General features: G+C 41.9%; 1 protein-coding gene across 1 annotated transcript in view; it reads left to right on the top strand.

Moving 5' to 3' along the window:
- Atxn10 (ataxin 10) overlaps positions 1–13,312 on the top strand; it is a 144,113-nt gene that overhangs the window by 65,747 nt on the left and 65,054 nt on the right. The window contains exons 8-9 of the mRNA XM_026394290.2: positions 4,272–4,380; positions 5,897–6,066. Of these exons, the coding sequence (XP_026250075.2) occupies positions 4,272–4,380; positions 5,897–6,066 (279 nt within the window). The remainder of the gene's footprint in view (positions 1–4,271; positions 4,381–5,896; positions 6,067–13,312) is intronic.

Here is a 13,312-nt window from a genome sequence, read left to right as displayed (position 1 = left end):
TCATTTGTTTCTTATAGATACTTCAGTTGTTTCCAGGGTTTTTTTTTTTTTTCCATAATTGTAGTTGGACACAATGCCTTTATTTTATTTATTTTTATGTGGTACTGAGGATCGAACCCAGGTCCTTGCATGTGCTGGATGAGCACTCTACTGCTGAGCCACAACCCCAGCCCTCCATGTTTGGTTTTTAAAAGAAACTTTTTAAAATAATGCTACAGTAAGTATCCTTCTAGGCATTTCTTTGCAATTTTGGACAAGTAAATCTGGGATTATCAATACCTAGAAATTGATTAACAGGTCAGAGAGTTACATTTTAGAGACAGTTCTAAATGAAAGAACACTGCAGTGCAAGACTGTGGGTCACAATGGTCTTAGTCAGCTTTCTCACTGCTATGAATAAAGGACTTGACCTGAACAATTGTAGAGGAGGAAAAGTTCACTCAAGGGCTCATGGTTTCAGAGGTCTCAATCTATAGACAGTGGAGTCCATTCCTCAGAGCTCAAGGGAGGCGGAACATCTGGTGGAAGATTGTGACAGAGGGAACCAGCTCACATGATGATCAGAAAGCAGAGAAGTCTTCACTTGCCAGATACAAATATGCACTCAAAAGCCACACCCCCAATGCCCAGGTCCTCCAGCCACACCCACCATTTGATTTAACCACTCAGTTAATCCCTATCAGGGGATTAATTCACTGATTGGGCTCATCTGCTCACAACCTAATCATTTCTCCTCTGAATCTTCTTGAATTTCTCCCAGATGAGCTTTTGGAGGGACACCTCACATCTAAACCATAACAACAACCCTTTGCAAATCTAACTAATTACATTTCTCTACTGTTTTTCAGGGCCAGTATGTTCATTTATTTTGCATATTAAGTTATCTTTGACATTGACAGTTAATTTTGTTTGAATTTATTTGTAGTGTATTTAGCTTTTAGAATTTTTTTGTTTGTTCTTAATGTAGTTAGGCTTATCAATGTTATCCTTAATGACCTGAATTTTTTTGTCAAATTTAGAAATTTAGTAAACTTCTCCACTTACAACGTGGACATATATACCTGTAAACCCCATTTCTTTTAGTTCCTAGACCTCACTTTTGATTAATATAGAAATTATTTTTAGATAAGAAGTGATGTGTGGATTCAAATGAATTATTTATGTCCTTTGAGGAAGATTTTATAAAGTCCCTGGTATGCGTCGGGGTGGGTTTGAGTATTTCTGTATTGCTGGCATGTGGACTTGGAAGTCTCCCACCTCTGCATGCCTGTTTTCTGTGCATGTAAGTGGGGTGTCCTTGAGCATGAACTTTTCCTCTGCTGAGCAGTACATACCCCTTGCTTCTCAAATGCTGACCTGTTACCGAGTCAGATCATGTTGTTTTCACTGCTTTTAGTACTTTCTGATGTAGTAAGCTGCTGCATACGTTTGGATCCATTTCTAGATGTTTAGCTTTTATAGAAGGAGCCAGTACGATGTTAACTGGAGAAAGGAAATGTAAAGAACTACATGTTTGTATGTAGCAAAGGAACGTTTAAATGAACATATGTCCATGTATGTTTGTTACATGCACGTAAAATGTATTTAATGAATACATGCAGAACTGGCCTTTGCAGAAGGCAATGATTAATTACATTCTGTCCTGATACAACTAATTTGCATATCTTTGGGCAAAAATATTGGCATCATTTTTATTCTTATATCACTTACTTAGAGAGATGAGTTGGACCAGGAGACGAGTCTTTTTTTCTTTTGCCCTTTCAAAATGTTTTGGAATGTTGCTCCTTTTGTTTGCGTATGTCTCTCAGTACCTGATTTAATTAATATAGTTTTAGGGTACTTTTAAATATCTGGAAGGACATTTTACTCGTTCCCCTTAGTTTTTTAAGAGTGATTTTCCTGGCTGTTATTTTTAATTTCCAGATGCTCATTAGGAACACATTATTAATAAAAGGACTTTAATGATGAAAATTGGGCATGTTTAAGGTGGGGATAAATTAATTTTCTTTTGGGTTTATTTTGGTTAATATCATAGAATTTAGGGACTGGAAAGACACTTCCAGTGCATGTCTTTCAACCCCTCTCATTGTCTCTTTATTTCTGTCTTTTAATCATGGAAAATTCCAAATAGACTAAGAGAAGAAAGTGTAGTGAAGCTCAGTCAGCCATCCCCAGCTCCAGTGTCCTCATTCATTCTTTTCCTTTTTTTCTGGTTCATTCTGTGTGTGTGTGTGTGTGTGTGTGTGTGTGTGTGTGTGTGTGTGGTGCAGGGTTGAGCCAGGACCTCAGGCCTGCTGGGCAGGGCTCCCCCTGAACTACTCCAGTCCCACAGTTCACTCTCGTTTCATCCACAGACTTATACCCCTAAAAAAAGATGAGGAGTCATCAGACACAAGTGCATCATAATTAATGTACCTATAAAGTTTAACAGGAAAATTTTAATACCAGATAAATAGTGTACAGATTTTCTCCATTGTCTGATAAACTTTTTTCGAGTTCATTTTTCAAATATGGATGCAGATAATGGCCATGCCTACAATGGTTTAGGTCTCCACCTTCCTTGAATACCTAGGCTTTCCTTTCCTCCTCTCCTCTCTTGTGTGCTAGCTGCAGCTAAGGTGCCGGCATCTTTTCCTGGGGTGTTGCCTACGGTTCCGATGTTGGTGTGTGCATCTCTGGTGGGTTCTGCTTTTGGAGGAGGGTTAGTTCTTGAGGTGTGTATGGATATGGGTTACTGTTTTGCAATTGTGTTTCGTTGCTGTGGTGCCCACTTTCAGCAGAGGCGCAGAATGCTTGGCCTTCTGTATCTGAGGTGTTGGTGGGCCTTGATGATTACTTCAATCTCCCAACTGTTGAGATGTGAAGCCTTGGCATTTTGACTGTCACAGTCATTTGTCACTTATTAGCAGGCATATTTTATAAAGAATAATTTTCCCTAGCCAACTGTTAGGCTCCAGACAGTATGGTTTAGTTAAGGCAAGGAAATGCTTGATTGCCCCTTGATTCAGTCTTCAGAGTAATTGGTCAGTTCTGTGCCCTCACCCTAAGGTGACCAGTGAGCTGGTTTAATTAATTATCTTTGTGGCATCATGACTTTAAAACTGCCTGGCTTATGTTGAGTTGTGATTCTTCCTGATGTTTTTCACTTACTGATGACTCTGGGGTCTCTCTCAGCTTCCTCGCCACATGGTGTCTGCACGAGCTCTGCCTCACCCCGATTAGCCAGCCATTTCTCCAGGAGAAATGGGAAAGAGGGTGCCAGAGCCCTGAGACATTCATGCATTAGCTCAAGTCTCCATGTTCAAAGTACAGTTTCAGAGTTCTAATGTAGATCCCCCCTCAACTCTGTAATTAGCAAGTAAAGCTATGAAGTAAGGTTAAAGATCCAAGGCATTAGAAATGTGCTATTTCTTGCTATTTATTTTATGATTTCTAGATTAAGATATTACCTTTAAATGTCCTAATTAGAGAATAATAAGTACATGTTTGGTATTAACAAAGTAATTTATCTTTCTTTTGAAGAATGTTATCTTTATGACCTAAGCTTATAGTCTCTACCACATTTTGTCGAATGCTTTAACAGTGGGGCTTAAAAGTTCCATAAAGTTCTGCTTCTTTGAATTCCATGTAGACCACCTAATGCCATGAAGCTGGTATGTGATAGCTCCTTGTCATGCAGTCTGTTTGATGTAGATCGTTTAGTAGTTATGTGAATTCACATGTTCAAATAATATTATCTTTTCCAACCCAGCAAGATACTGCATATAAGTTTTTATTTACCCAGAAATAATACAGAGATCTTGAAGCCAGAGTTTGTCAACCACAACACTTTACAGGATTCCTGTGGACAAGAAATTAATGTATTTCATGGGATATTTGCATCTTTAAAGTAGAACTTGAATACTGGGAACGCTTTAAAAAGAAAGTATTTGCATAAATGTTATGTACGCGTAGCTAGTAATTTTGAACATTTATCCCGCTGTTGGAAGGTATTTTTGCTTGAATAAGAACTTTTCTGACTCTTTGCTCCAAGAAGACACATAATGACACATAATCTTGCATTCTCCCTGGCAGATGTCTGCTGTTAGGGAGATGATTATTTGAGGACATATTTAATACTTCTATTTTGTTTTGCATGGTTCAGTTTCTCCTTTCAGTAATTACGTTACTAAACCCAGTGTTACATGTTACTTTCATATTTTAACGTTGTATTCCATTCTCTCCTAGTGATCTATAAAATGAAATCATTTAGCTTCTCACGTACTTTGCAGGAGGCTCTGGCCACCATTAGGCTTCTGGATGTGCTGTGTGAAATGACGGCCAACACCGAGCTGCTGGGCTATCTGCAGGGCTTTCCTGGCCTGCTGGAACGTGTGGTCGGTGAGTGAAGTACACACATGGTGTTTTAGTTAAGAAATCTTTGACTCGTCATGCTGCAATGTAAATCCAAACACAGGTTCTTAATTTTCAGTTTTCTGATGCACTTTGAGGGTTTTGGGTATTTCTTCTTGAGGGGAGTCATGTGTTGTGGTACTAGCTCAGGCTTCAGAGGCTGGTGGACCTGAAGCCACATCAAGTTTCACCACTTCCCTCCTGTTGACCTTGGAACACCTGCTCAGGAAGATGGGCACAGTGAGACTGCGGTGCGGGTGCTGGCAATGGGTATGTCACCAGGAGGCACGTGACCAAGATGATGGGGAAGGGAAGAGGGGAGGCTTGTGACCATGAAGATGATTTAATTTTTTATATTACTTTAACTTTATGAAACTTGGCAGGAAATTTTTCACAATTTTATTTACTGAATGCATAGAAAAGTACTTTATGTGTATTATATATTCTGTTCTTACAGGAAAGCAGTTTTAAGCAGGAAGCCATTATTTGAAGTATTACTATCTTTACTAAAAAGCTATTTGGAAAATAATTCAAATGGAACCTGCTCCTTGTGGTTAGCCGAGCTTTGGTGTTGGTCATCTCTGTTCCCTGCTTTCTTCCATTAAAGAGGCCACGCTTATGCTGGAGGCCCATTGACTAAGGAAAGTGACTTTGTATATCAGAGGCTCAGATGCCTAGCAGTCAGCTGCAGGAGGTGCTAGAATCCCCTCCTGGGGTGCTATTTTGAGTGCAGTGCTTTTAGTGATAATCAAAATAAGACACCGCCAACCTAGAATCCTTGTGGAGCCAGGACAAGTGTGGGTTGCCATCCCACTCTGCCAAGTTACTAACTTCTCTGTGTGATTTCTCCATTATAAAACTGGGAACCTGATGTCTGCCATTACTAGGTTTGGCAAGAGGGTTAAGTGAAATAATGTGGAAACACGAACTCACAGGTCTTAGAAGATCATCTGTTTTCCTAGGCTCTGGAGAGGTATCCATAGAGTATAACAATGTTATTTTTCTGACTGTGGCTAAAGCAGGTCTGTCTTGGATTATTTGACCATCGAGAAGTGGAAAGCTCTCTTGGTTCTGTGGTGTGGTTTGTTACAGACACGGGCTGTGATTTTAACTTAGCTGACTCATTATCAGATGAATTCTTACAGAGAGAAAGGTGTGTGTGTGTGTGTGTGTGTGTGTGTGTGTGTGTGTGTGTGTATGATATTTATTTATTTTGGTAAGGAAGATATTGGGAAATTTTTAGCCAACTTTTCTTTGTAGGTAAAGTAGAAAGTCCAAATCAAGGTAAATATTTATGTCTTATCTCCCTAAAACTAGAGTCAAAAAAATAGAATGCAAAAGCAGAAGAGCCATTTAATCATTATTTAAAGAAAGCTTTTAGTACTCTATCTTTATTTTGTTTTAATGCATTAAAATAAATTAGATTTATTTATGGAAAGCTAGTACCAATACTAAAAAATATTTTCTTGTGTAAAATAAAGTTTGTTTATCTTTTTCATTCTAGATCTTTTACGACTAATTCATGTAGCTGGAAAGGATACCACAAACATCTTCAGTACCTCTGGTTGCATAAAAGCAGAAGGTGACATCTCAAATATGGCCGAGGGGTTTAAGTCTCATCTTATTCGCTTGATTGGAAATCTGTGTTACAAGAATAAAGATAACCAAGACAAGGTAAGATGATTTATTAGTATGTGTCATTCATGCTTTGCTTTATTTAGAGTTTAGACTACTACATTATGGTTTTGGAGTGAAAAATTGAGGTGGTTAGAAAATAGATTGAGAAGAGATACATAAATTATATATGTAACATCAGTGAAAACAAACATATATTATTCCCATAAATAAACCCAATAGATCATATTTGTTAATATTAGGATTGTGTTTTTTTTCTAATTTCGTGTTATTTTTGTCCTGAGTTGGAGCTAGTTTCTTTTCCTGTACATTACTGATGTTTGTTCACAGCCTGGGCATCTGAACACTGTTATGTCTCCCAGTCAATGAAAATGTGTTTGATAGGCCTCGACAGTTTCTAGCACAAACTATGCATTAAAGAAACTCTAGTTATTTTGATATTTATTGTAAGAAAAAAACCAAAACAAAGGTCCCTTTAATTTCGTCTGTGTTTTACATTTATCAATGATGTTACCAGAAGCTTTTCTTCTGTGTGTTTTGAGGTGAACATATAATTTTAAGTCTTAAGTCTTTGGAAAATCAATAGAATGCTTTTAGAAAGCTCTTTCTGAACAGTGTAGAGGCCATTATTTCAGTCACGGGAGAGAGTGATGAGTTGCAGAATGGTTGGGTTGCATGTTTCACATTGAACTAGTGTTTGTTGGAGTCTCTTGAAGTTCTACTTTTGAGTGACTTTTGTTTTGGTTCATTAAATGTGTGGCAGATTATATTTTCCAAGAAGACTGCAGAAACATGTTATTTTACATATTTTTCTGCAGTGTGACTTTGTCACTCCCCCACCAAGGGTTGGCACCTATCTCTCCATCCCTTTGAATCTGTTCAGCTCCTGTGACTGCTTTGAACAGTATACCATGGTAGGAGCCATTCTGTACCATTTTGGGCGTAGCTCTTAATTGGTCTGGCAGATCCTGTTTCTAACTTTGTAGCAGCCAATCACCATGCAAGTAGTGCTTGTTCCCTGAGATCACCATGACGGGACTTGGTGAGTCCCCATGGAGAGACCCTGGAGTATGAGATGTAATAAAGACACCTGTCAAGGAGCATCAGGGCACCAACTCTGTGTGTGAGAACTCTGTTGGGAACAGATCCTGCCTTGTTTCCTTATGTGCCCAGCCGATGCCACACAGATTTGGCAAAGCCTTTTCTGAATTCGTGACCCACAGCATTGTGAGAAAAAGTGAAAAATGGGGTGGGAGTCCGAGGTTCTCTTTAAGTGAATGGACTAGAGAGCTCCTATTGGACTTAATAGTTATAAACTCTGGACAGAAGACAGCTATCTGAAGACACTCAGATTTTACAAAACAGGCAGATTCTGGAGTGAAATTGACACTTTGAAAAAGGAAATGGTACAGTGTGTGCTATGCAGGGCAGTGGAAGCTTTGGTAGTCTTTCAGCTTGAAAAACCAAAGAAGAGTGTGTGTGCAAACACAGCTATTGGAAATTGAGGGGAGGAGCCTGTAAAGGAGAGAGTGAGCCCCACAGTCTATGTATCAGTTACTTATATCCTTGCTGATTCCTGAATTACACGTGTGGAGCAGGCTCCAAGAAGCTAAGCTAAGGACAAAATAATCGTGCCAGTTTGTTTCCAGCTAAGATAATTGCCTACCAAAACCAAAATATCAGTCATGCTCTTTAGAGGAATATAACTGAATCCAGAATTTCCATAGCATAATGTCTAGGATACAAACCAAAATTACTTGACATACAGGAAAATGTGTCCTATTCTCAAAAGAACAGATAATTGGTGGAAGCTTTCTGTGAGTTGATAAGGATTTTAAAACAGCATTTGTAGTCATGTTCAAGGACGTAGAGGAATTTGCATCAGATATCACATGAATGAAAAGATAGGATATCTTGGTAAGGAATAGAAAGTGTTAAAAAAAATAAAAAAGAACCAAATGGAAAATATAGAGTTGAAAAAATACAGTATGTGGAGTTAGTAAGAAATTATTGAATGCTTAGCCTCTAGATAGAAATGTCAGAGGAAAGAGTTAATATAAATGTGTTAGTAGGGTCATCCAGTCTGAAAAACAAAGGGGAATAAATATTAAAAATAAAACAAACATTTAAAAAGATACCATGTTTTGGAGTAAAGATTAAAAAAAGAATGAAGATTTAAAAAGATACTATATTTTGGAGTAATCTGTTACGTAGTGGTTGGTACTGTTAAGGATTCTTTGAGGGCTGGGGTTGTGGTTCAGTGGTAGAGCACTCGCTTAGCACATGTAAGTACTACCTTCAAACCTCAGCACCACATAAAAATGAAATAAAGATATTGTGTCCACCTATAACTAAAAAATAAATTAAAAAAAAAAAGAATTCCTTTGAGATAACATCACAGCAGGAAACATGTCCTTTTGTTAGCTGTCTGCATCCTTTGGCACCCTTCTCATCTCCAAGCAGGCATGAGTGTAAGACTACTAATCTGCCCTTGGAAAATCACTGGACTGATTTTTATTTTTAAAAAAAGTTGATAGAATAAGACATTTTACCTTTTTAATGACCAAGACTGCCTTTCTTAAGGAGCACAAAAGAAGTGTTTTTTCTTGTGTTTAACTACCCTTTTGTTGCTAATTTGGATTGGCCTCTTATAGGAACAAAATAGAGTAACCCTTAAAAGCCTTATGAAATAACTCCCTGAAGTGGGGATCAGGTTGCACCGTAAGTAAATACAGAGTGCGCCCAAGCTGCTGTGGAGGTCCTGGGGCCCATGGGAAGTCCACAGGGTGCTCTTACTTGTGTGGTGGCTCATTGCTTTGCTGGTTTCTGAGCAAACACTGCAGAGGGGAGGAGGGAGTCAACTCTGAATATTAGAAGGCCTCTGTTTCTCCCCATTCCTTCCCTGTGCCAACAGAGGCCGGAACCTGAAAGCATTACCTCAGGGGTGTTATTCTTTTTCCAAAGATTCAGAGGCAGCACTAAAATTGTATTTGGGATGTGTTGGAGCTTCTCTGTTCTTGTAGCTGAATCCTGATTCCAGTCGGCATTGTAAACCTTTTCCCTGCTCGTTGTTGCCTCCAGGGGTGGAGTTCAGGAGCACTCGGGTGGCTGCAGTCATGGTTTCTGGGAAAAGCAGGTCCTTATCCTTGGACTGCTTGTTCTCACAGCATTGCCTGGGTGGATTGTTCCACTCTTTCCCAGTTGGAGCCTGGGAGGATGTTTGCCTGTGTGTGCACTGAGACTGAAGATACAACGTGGGACTTTTGTGCCACCTCACCTAGCTTGGGTTCATCCTTCACCCAGAAGAACAAAGGCACTAGCCATGATTTATTTGTTTAGTGTCTGCTGTGTCCCCACATTGTACCCAGTGAGCTGCAGGTGTCACCAGCTTTAATCTTTGCCTTGGTCTTGAACAGCAGGTTCTGCCAACCACCTTTCACGGAAGGCCATCCTGCTGGTGCGTTCCCAGGCCTGTGTTCCCTCTCCTACATCCTGGTGCCTCTCATTTGAGAGCTTTCAGAGAGTTGCAAGGAGAAGGTTTGAAATAGACCTCCTGGAGGGCTTCACAACAAAGGTGCTGCTAGCCATGTCTCTTGAGTCCTCTCTAGCTTTAACCCTACACTCTGGTGGTCCTCTCGGCTGTCTCCCATCATTCCTTTGTCAAATATGCGCATTCCCTTGATAGACAGGGCTTCTTCTCCTGGAAGGTTCCATTCTTGGAATACCTTGGGACCTTGCCTCCTTGACCCAGGATCTCAAAACTGTGCATGACACAAGCTTTTCTAGAATTTTTGTTTCCTCTGGAGTTTGAGCAGAAGCCTTTCGAGTCTCTGCTCGTCTGTATCTCCTCATTCTCTGCGACAGTGTGGAGTCCACCTGCTGGATGGCACCTCTTCTTTCCTGTGGCCCTTCCCGTTATGGAGTCCTTTTCATCTTTCCAAGTCACTGCAGCCTGTGGGGCCTCTGAAGAAGACTGAAAAGATTTTGTCTTCATCGTTTTCTAAGTGAGGAAATCAAGGCCCTGAGAGGCTGAGGGAGCCCAGCCCGCTGCTCTTGAGTGGGAACGCCGGGCTGCATTCATTCATCTTCATTCGGCAGCCATGTTAGTAGAGAGAGAGCAGGCGCATGTGTATGTGCACACCATGAGCGCCAACTAAGGTCCACTTTCAGAGGCCTGTCCGAGAAGAGCCGCCAGGAGACACTGCCCTCTGGCTGGCCGGTCCCCTGAGCAGGGCTGTTCATAGGCTGGGAGAACCTCTTCTTTTGGGATTTGTACCCTTGAGCAAGGTATCAGAGTTGGGGTGCTTGGCCTTAGGATTCCTGCTACCCATAGCCTTCCCATGAGGCTCGGGCTGTGCCTTCTGCACGTGTGATGGGTTGTGGTGTTTTCTGAACTTAGAGCCCTCCTTCCCCAGGTCCCAGCAGGAAGGGAGAAGTCCCTCCTGACTGCTCCTCATATCTTGTCTCTTGTCTTCAGCTTGCTTAGTGTTTCTTTGCTGCAGCTGCAATGACCAGTCTGCTTTAAACCCTTGAACCCTGAGTGGAGATTTTCTGGCTTCTGTTAAAGGAGGCATGTGGGTGATAATGCTGTGGCTGGGAGCAGAGACTCCTGGGCTCTTCCTGGAGTGACAGTGTGTGGCTCACTCTTTGCCTTCCCCTTTCTTCTGTTCTTCACCGATGACCCGACTTCTTTTTGATTGAATGCTTTATTCAAAGAAAAAACCCAACTGTGCACAGCTTTTGCAGCAGCATTACTTCCTTCAAGAATAGGTCAGGACTGTGTGGAGGAGTCGGCAAGTGAGCAGGACCCTGCTCGCCTCCAGCTCAGCAGTCATGGGCTTTCATTCACAGAAATCAAAGTCTCCATGATACATTTTTCGTTAAGCTTGTTTAAATTGAACATAGTGCATGGAAAGCATTCAGTAAGTTTTTCTTGAACAACAGTCGATTTTTATATTGTTGACTGTCCACTACATGTGCCTCGTTGCTGTCAGTTCTGAAGTTGCAGAGCGGTTTACACATTATCCACTGATGACCTGAGGTTAGTGCCTTTCAGCTTCCCTGGTGACCACAGGAGCCAAGAACAGGCCAGCTGTCGGCCCTCTCCTTCCTTGTCTCAGGCACGTTCAGTCATGAGGCTGAAGGAGATGGGCTGTTTCCTGTGGCTTCGTTCAGCTCCTTGTTCTTGGTGCCTGTTCTTTGTGCCAGTGCTGGATGACGATTGGTGGAATGGTTGTTCTGTAAAGAAATACATGTTTGACTAGTCCATGGTGGGGGTTCTCTTTTGAGCATCTGTAAAATGGGCCAGGCCAGCATGGCCCTTGACCCTCTGTGGACAGGGCTCGTGTCTGTGTTCTCCATCTCCGTTAGCACTCAGTGGACTTCTTTGCCTCCACTCTTCCTTGAGTGACCTTAAGTTGGCCTTTAGAACTCCAGGTCCCAGGGTGCTTTCTCCTTGAGGACCTCTCAGGCCAATGCAGGAATACTTTCTCCTCCTCTCTGTGCTGTGGACCCTGGTGCTCCTCGCTCGGCCTCTGCCTGTACTCGGTTTCTGTGTGGAAGTGTGTACGGAAGCATATACGGGTTATTAATTCATTTCAGTATACATGGGCTGTTGTTTTTATGAGTCTTCAGTCTAATACATGTACATAACTGACCGCCACCAAAACAGTGGCATATGAAACATTTGATTTAATTATCAGTCAATTTTACTTTAGCAGCTCAGTCCCTTCCTACGCCTCCCACCACCACCTTTTCCTGGTGTCTCCTTTAGTGGTTCATCTTTAGTGAACCAAAGTCTTCCCAGATACATGCTGTCCTCCTCCTGGGGGCCTCTGTGCCCTGACTCTGCTGTCTCCTGGGGTTCGAGGCAGGCAGAGGATCCTTCTGCCATCAATTGCTCTGTCATTGTTTGGCTTGGAATGTCTGGATCCATAACTCTGCAGGATGCTCATAGCCTTTCAACTCTAAGGGGCAGGGGCCCGGGACAGCACAGAGGACAGAGGCAGCACTTCAGAGCTCACAGATCCAGACTAGTTTCTTAGTTGACCGTCTGTTAACTGTGTGAATTGGGGCAGCCTCAGCTTCTTTGTGGATGAAATGGGGACAGGAGACAGTTGTGCCTTCCTTGTGGGGTTGACAGGATGGAGTGTAGTCAACGTGTGTGAAGCATGTAGTAGAGGAGCTGCAGTCTCCTGCCTCCCCGCCCCTCCTGAGCAGCCTGAGGCAGGTAGATCTGGTTCATTTCAGTTCTCTCAGTTGCATGCATTAAAATAGGAACCTGTGATAGCATTTCATGGTATTTACCAAGATTGAGTCATCCTCCTCTCTGTTCTGTGTCAGTTACTTTTCTAATAGATGGGCTTTTGGAGGAACTAAGGTGAAAGCAAATAATAGAATTTTCTTTAGGATGAGAATGACTTTTCTCTGGTCAGTTCAACCAAAAATATTTACTAGATATTCACAAAAGAGTTTTGTGAATATCTAGTAAATATTTTTTAAATATTTTTGAAATATTGCCTGTGGAGATTCCAAACTCTGTTCTAGGTCATTGGGAGACTATCGAGGGACTTGGAAACCGCAGGGCTGAGCCTGGCTTCAGTGGCCCTGCGCCTCTTCTGCCAAAGCAGGTCTCCCAGTCCCACTCTCCAACTTGAAGACTGCACGCAGAGGCACGATCTGGCTTGCCTGGGACTCCACCTCTTTGTAATGTAATGCCAGCTCAAGAAATATGTCACAATTCATAAATCAAGCTGTCGCCATTCGTTCCTAAGCATGTACAGTTCCCCTTAAAGTAAGTGAAATTAAAATTCCTATCCAGAGGGTGCGCGTGTTGGTTTGTTGCAGCTGTAATTTTTTTTTTAAAGACATAGATAATATTCTACCATTTGACTATAGAAATCCCTCCCCTTTGTCTTACTGTTACAAGAACACTCCAGTTTCTCTTTGGGGAAAGGAATAGCACTGTTTGCAAGGAAGAGTCCACTGATTGCACTAGCGCAGTGGACAGATGGTGATTGGCTCCATGAATCAGGTTGCTTGGTGTGATAGCAGGTGGTATTCAGCTCCAGGACCCCTACTTTCCCCACCCTGCTCCCCTGCTTTCACATTTTCTGGGAAAGGAGATGCCTGAGACATGTTCTCAGTGGCACCTTACTGTTACCAGCACACCAAGGATTGACTGCACTTTTTGCTCAGCTGCTCTCTTGTTCCCCGAGGTTCTCCTTGGGGTCTGCTGTTTTCAGGGTTCCCTGTGCTACAGGCACAGAGAGCAAGGCATTGCTGT

This window comes from Urocitellus parryii, chromosome 5 (genome assembly GCF_045843805.1).
Source record: "Urocitellus parryii isolate mUroPar1 chromosome 5, mUroPar1.hap1, whole genome shotgun sequence".
NCBI lineage: Eukaryota > Metazoa > Chordata > Mammalia > Rodentia > Sciuridae > Urocitellus > Urocitellus parryii.
The sequence above is the reverse complement of the archived record's forward strand: the minus strand, read 5'-3'. Positions and strand labels throughout refer to the sequence as shown.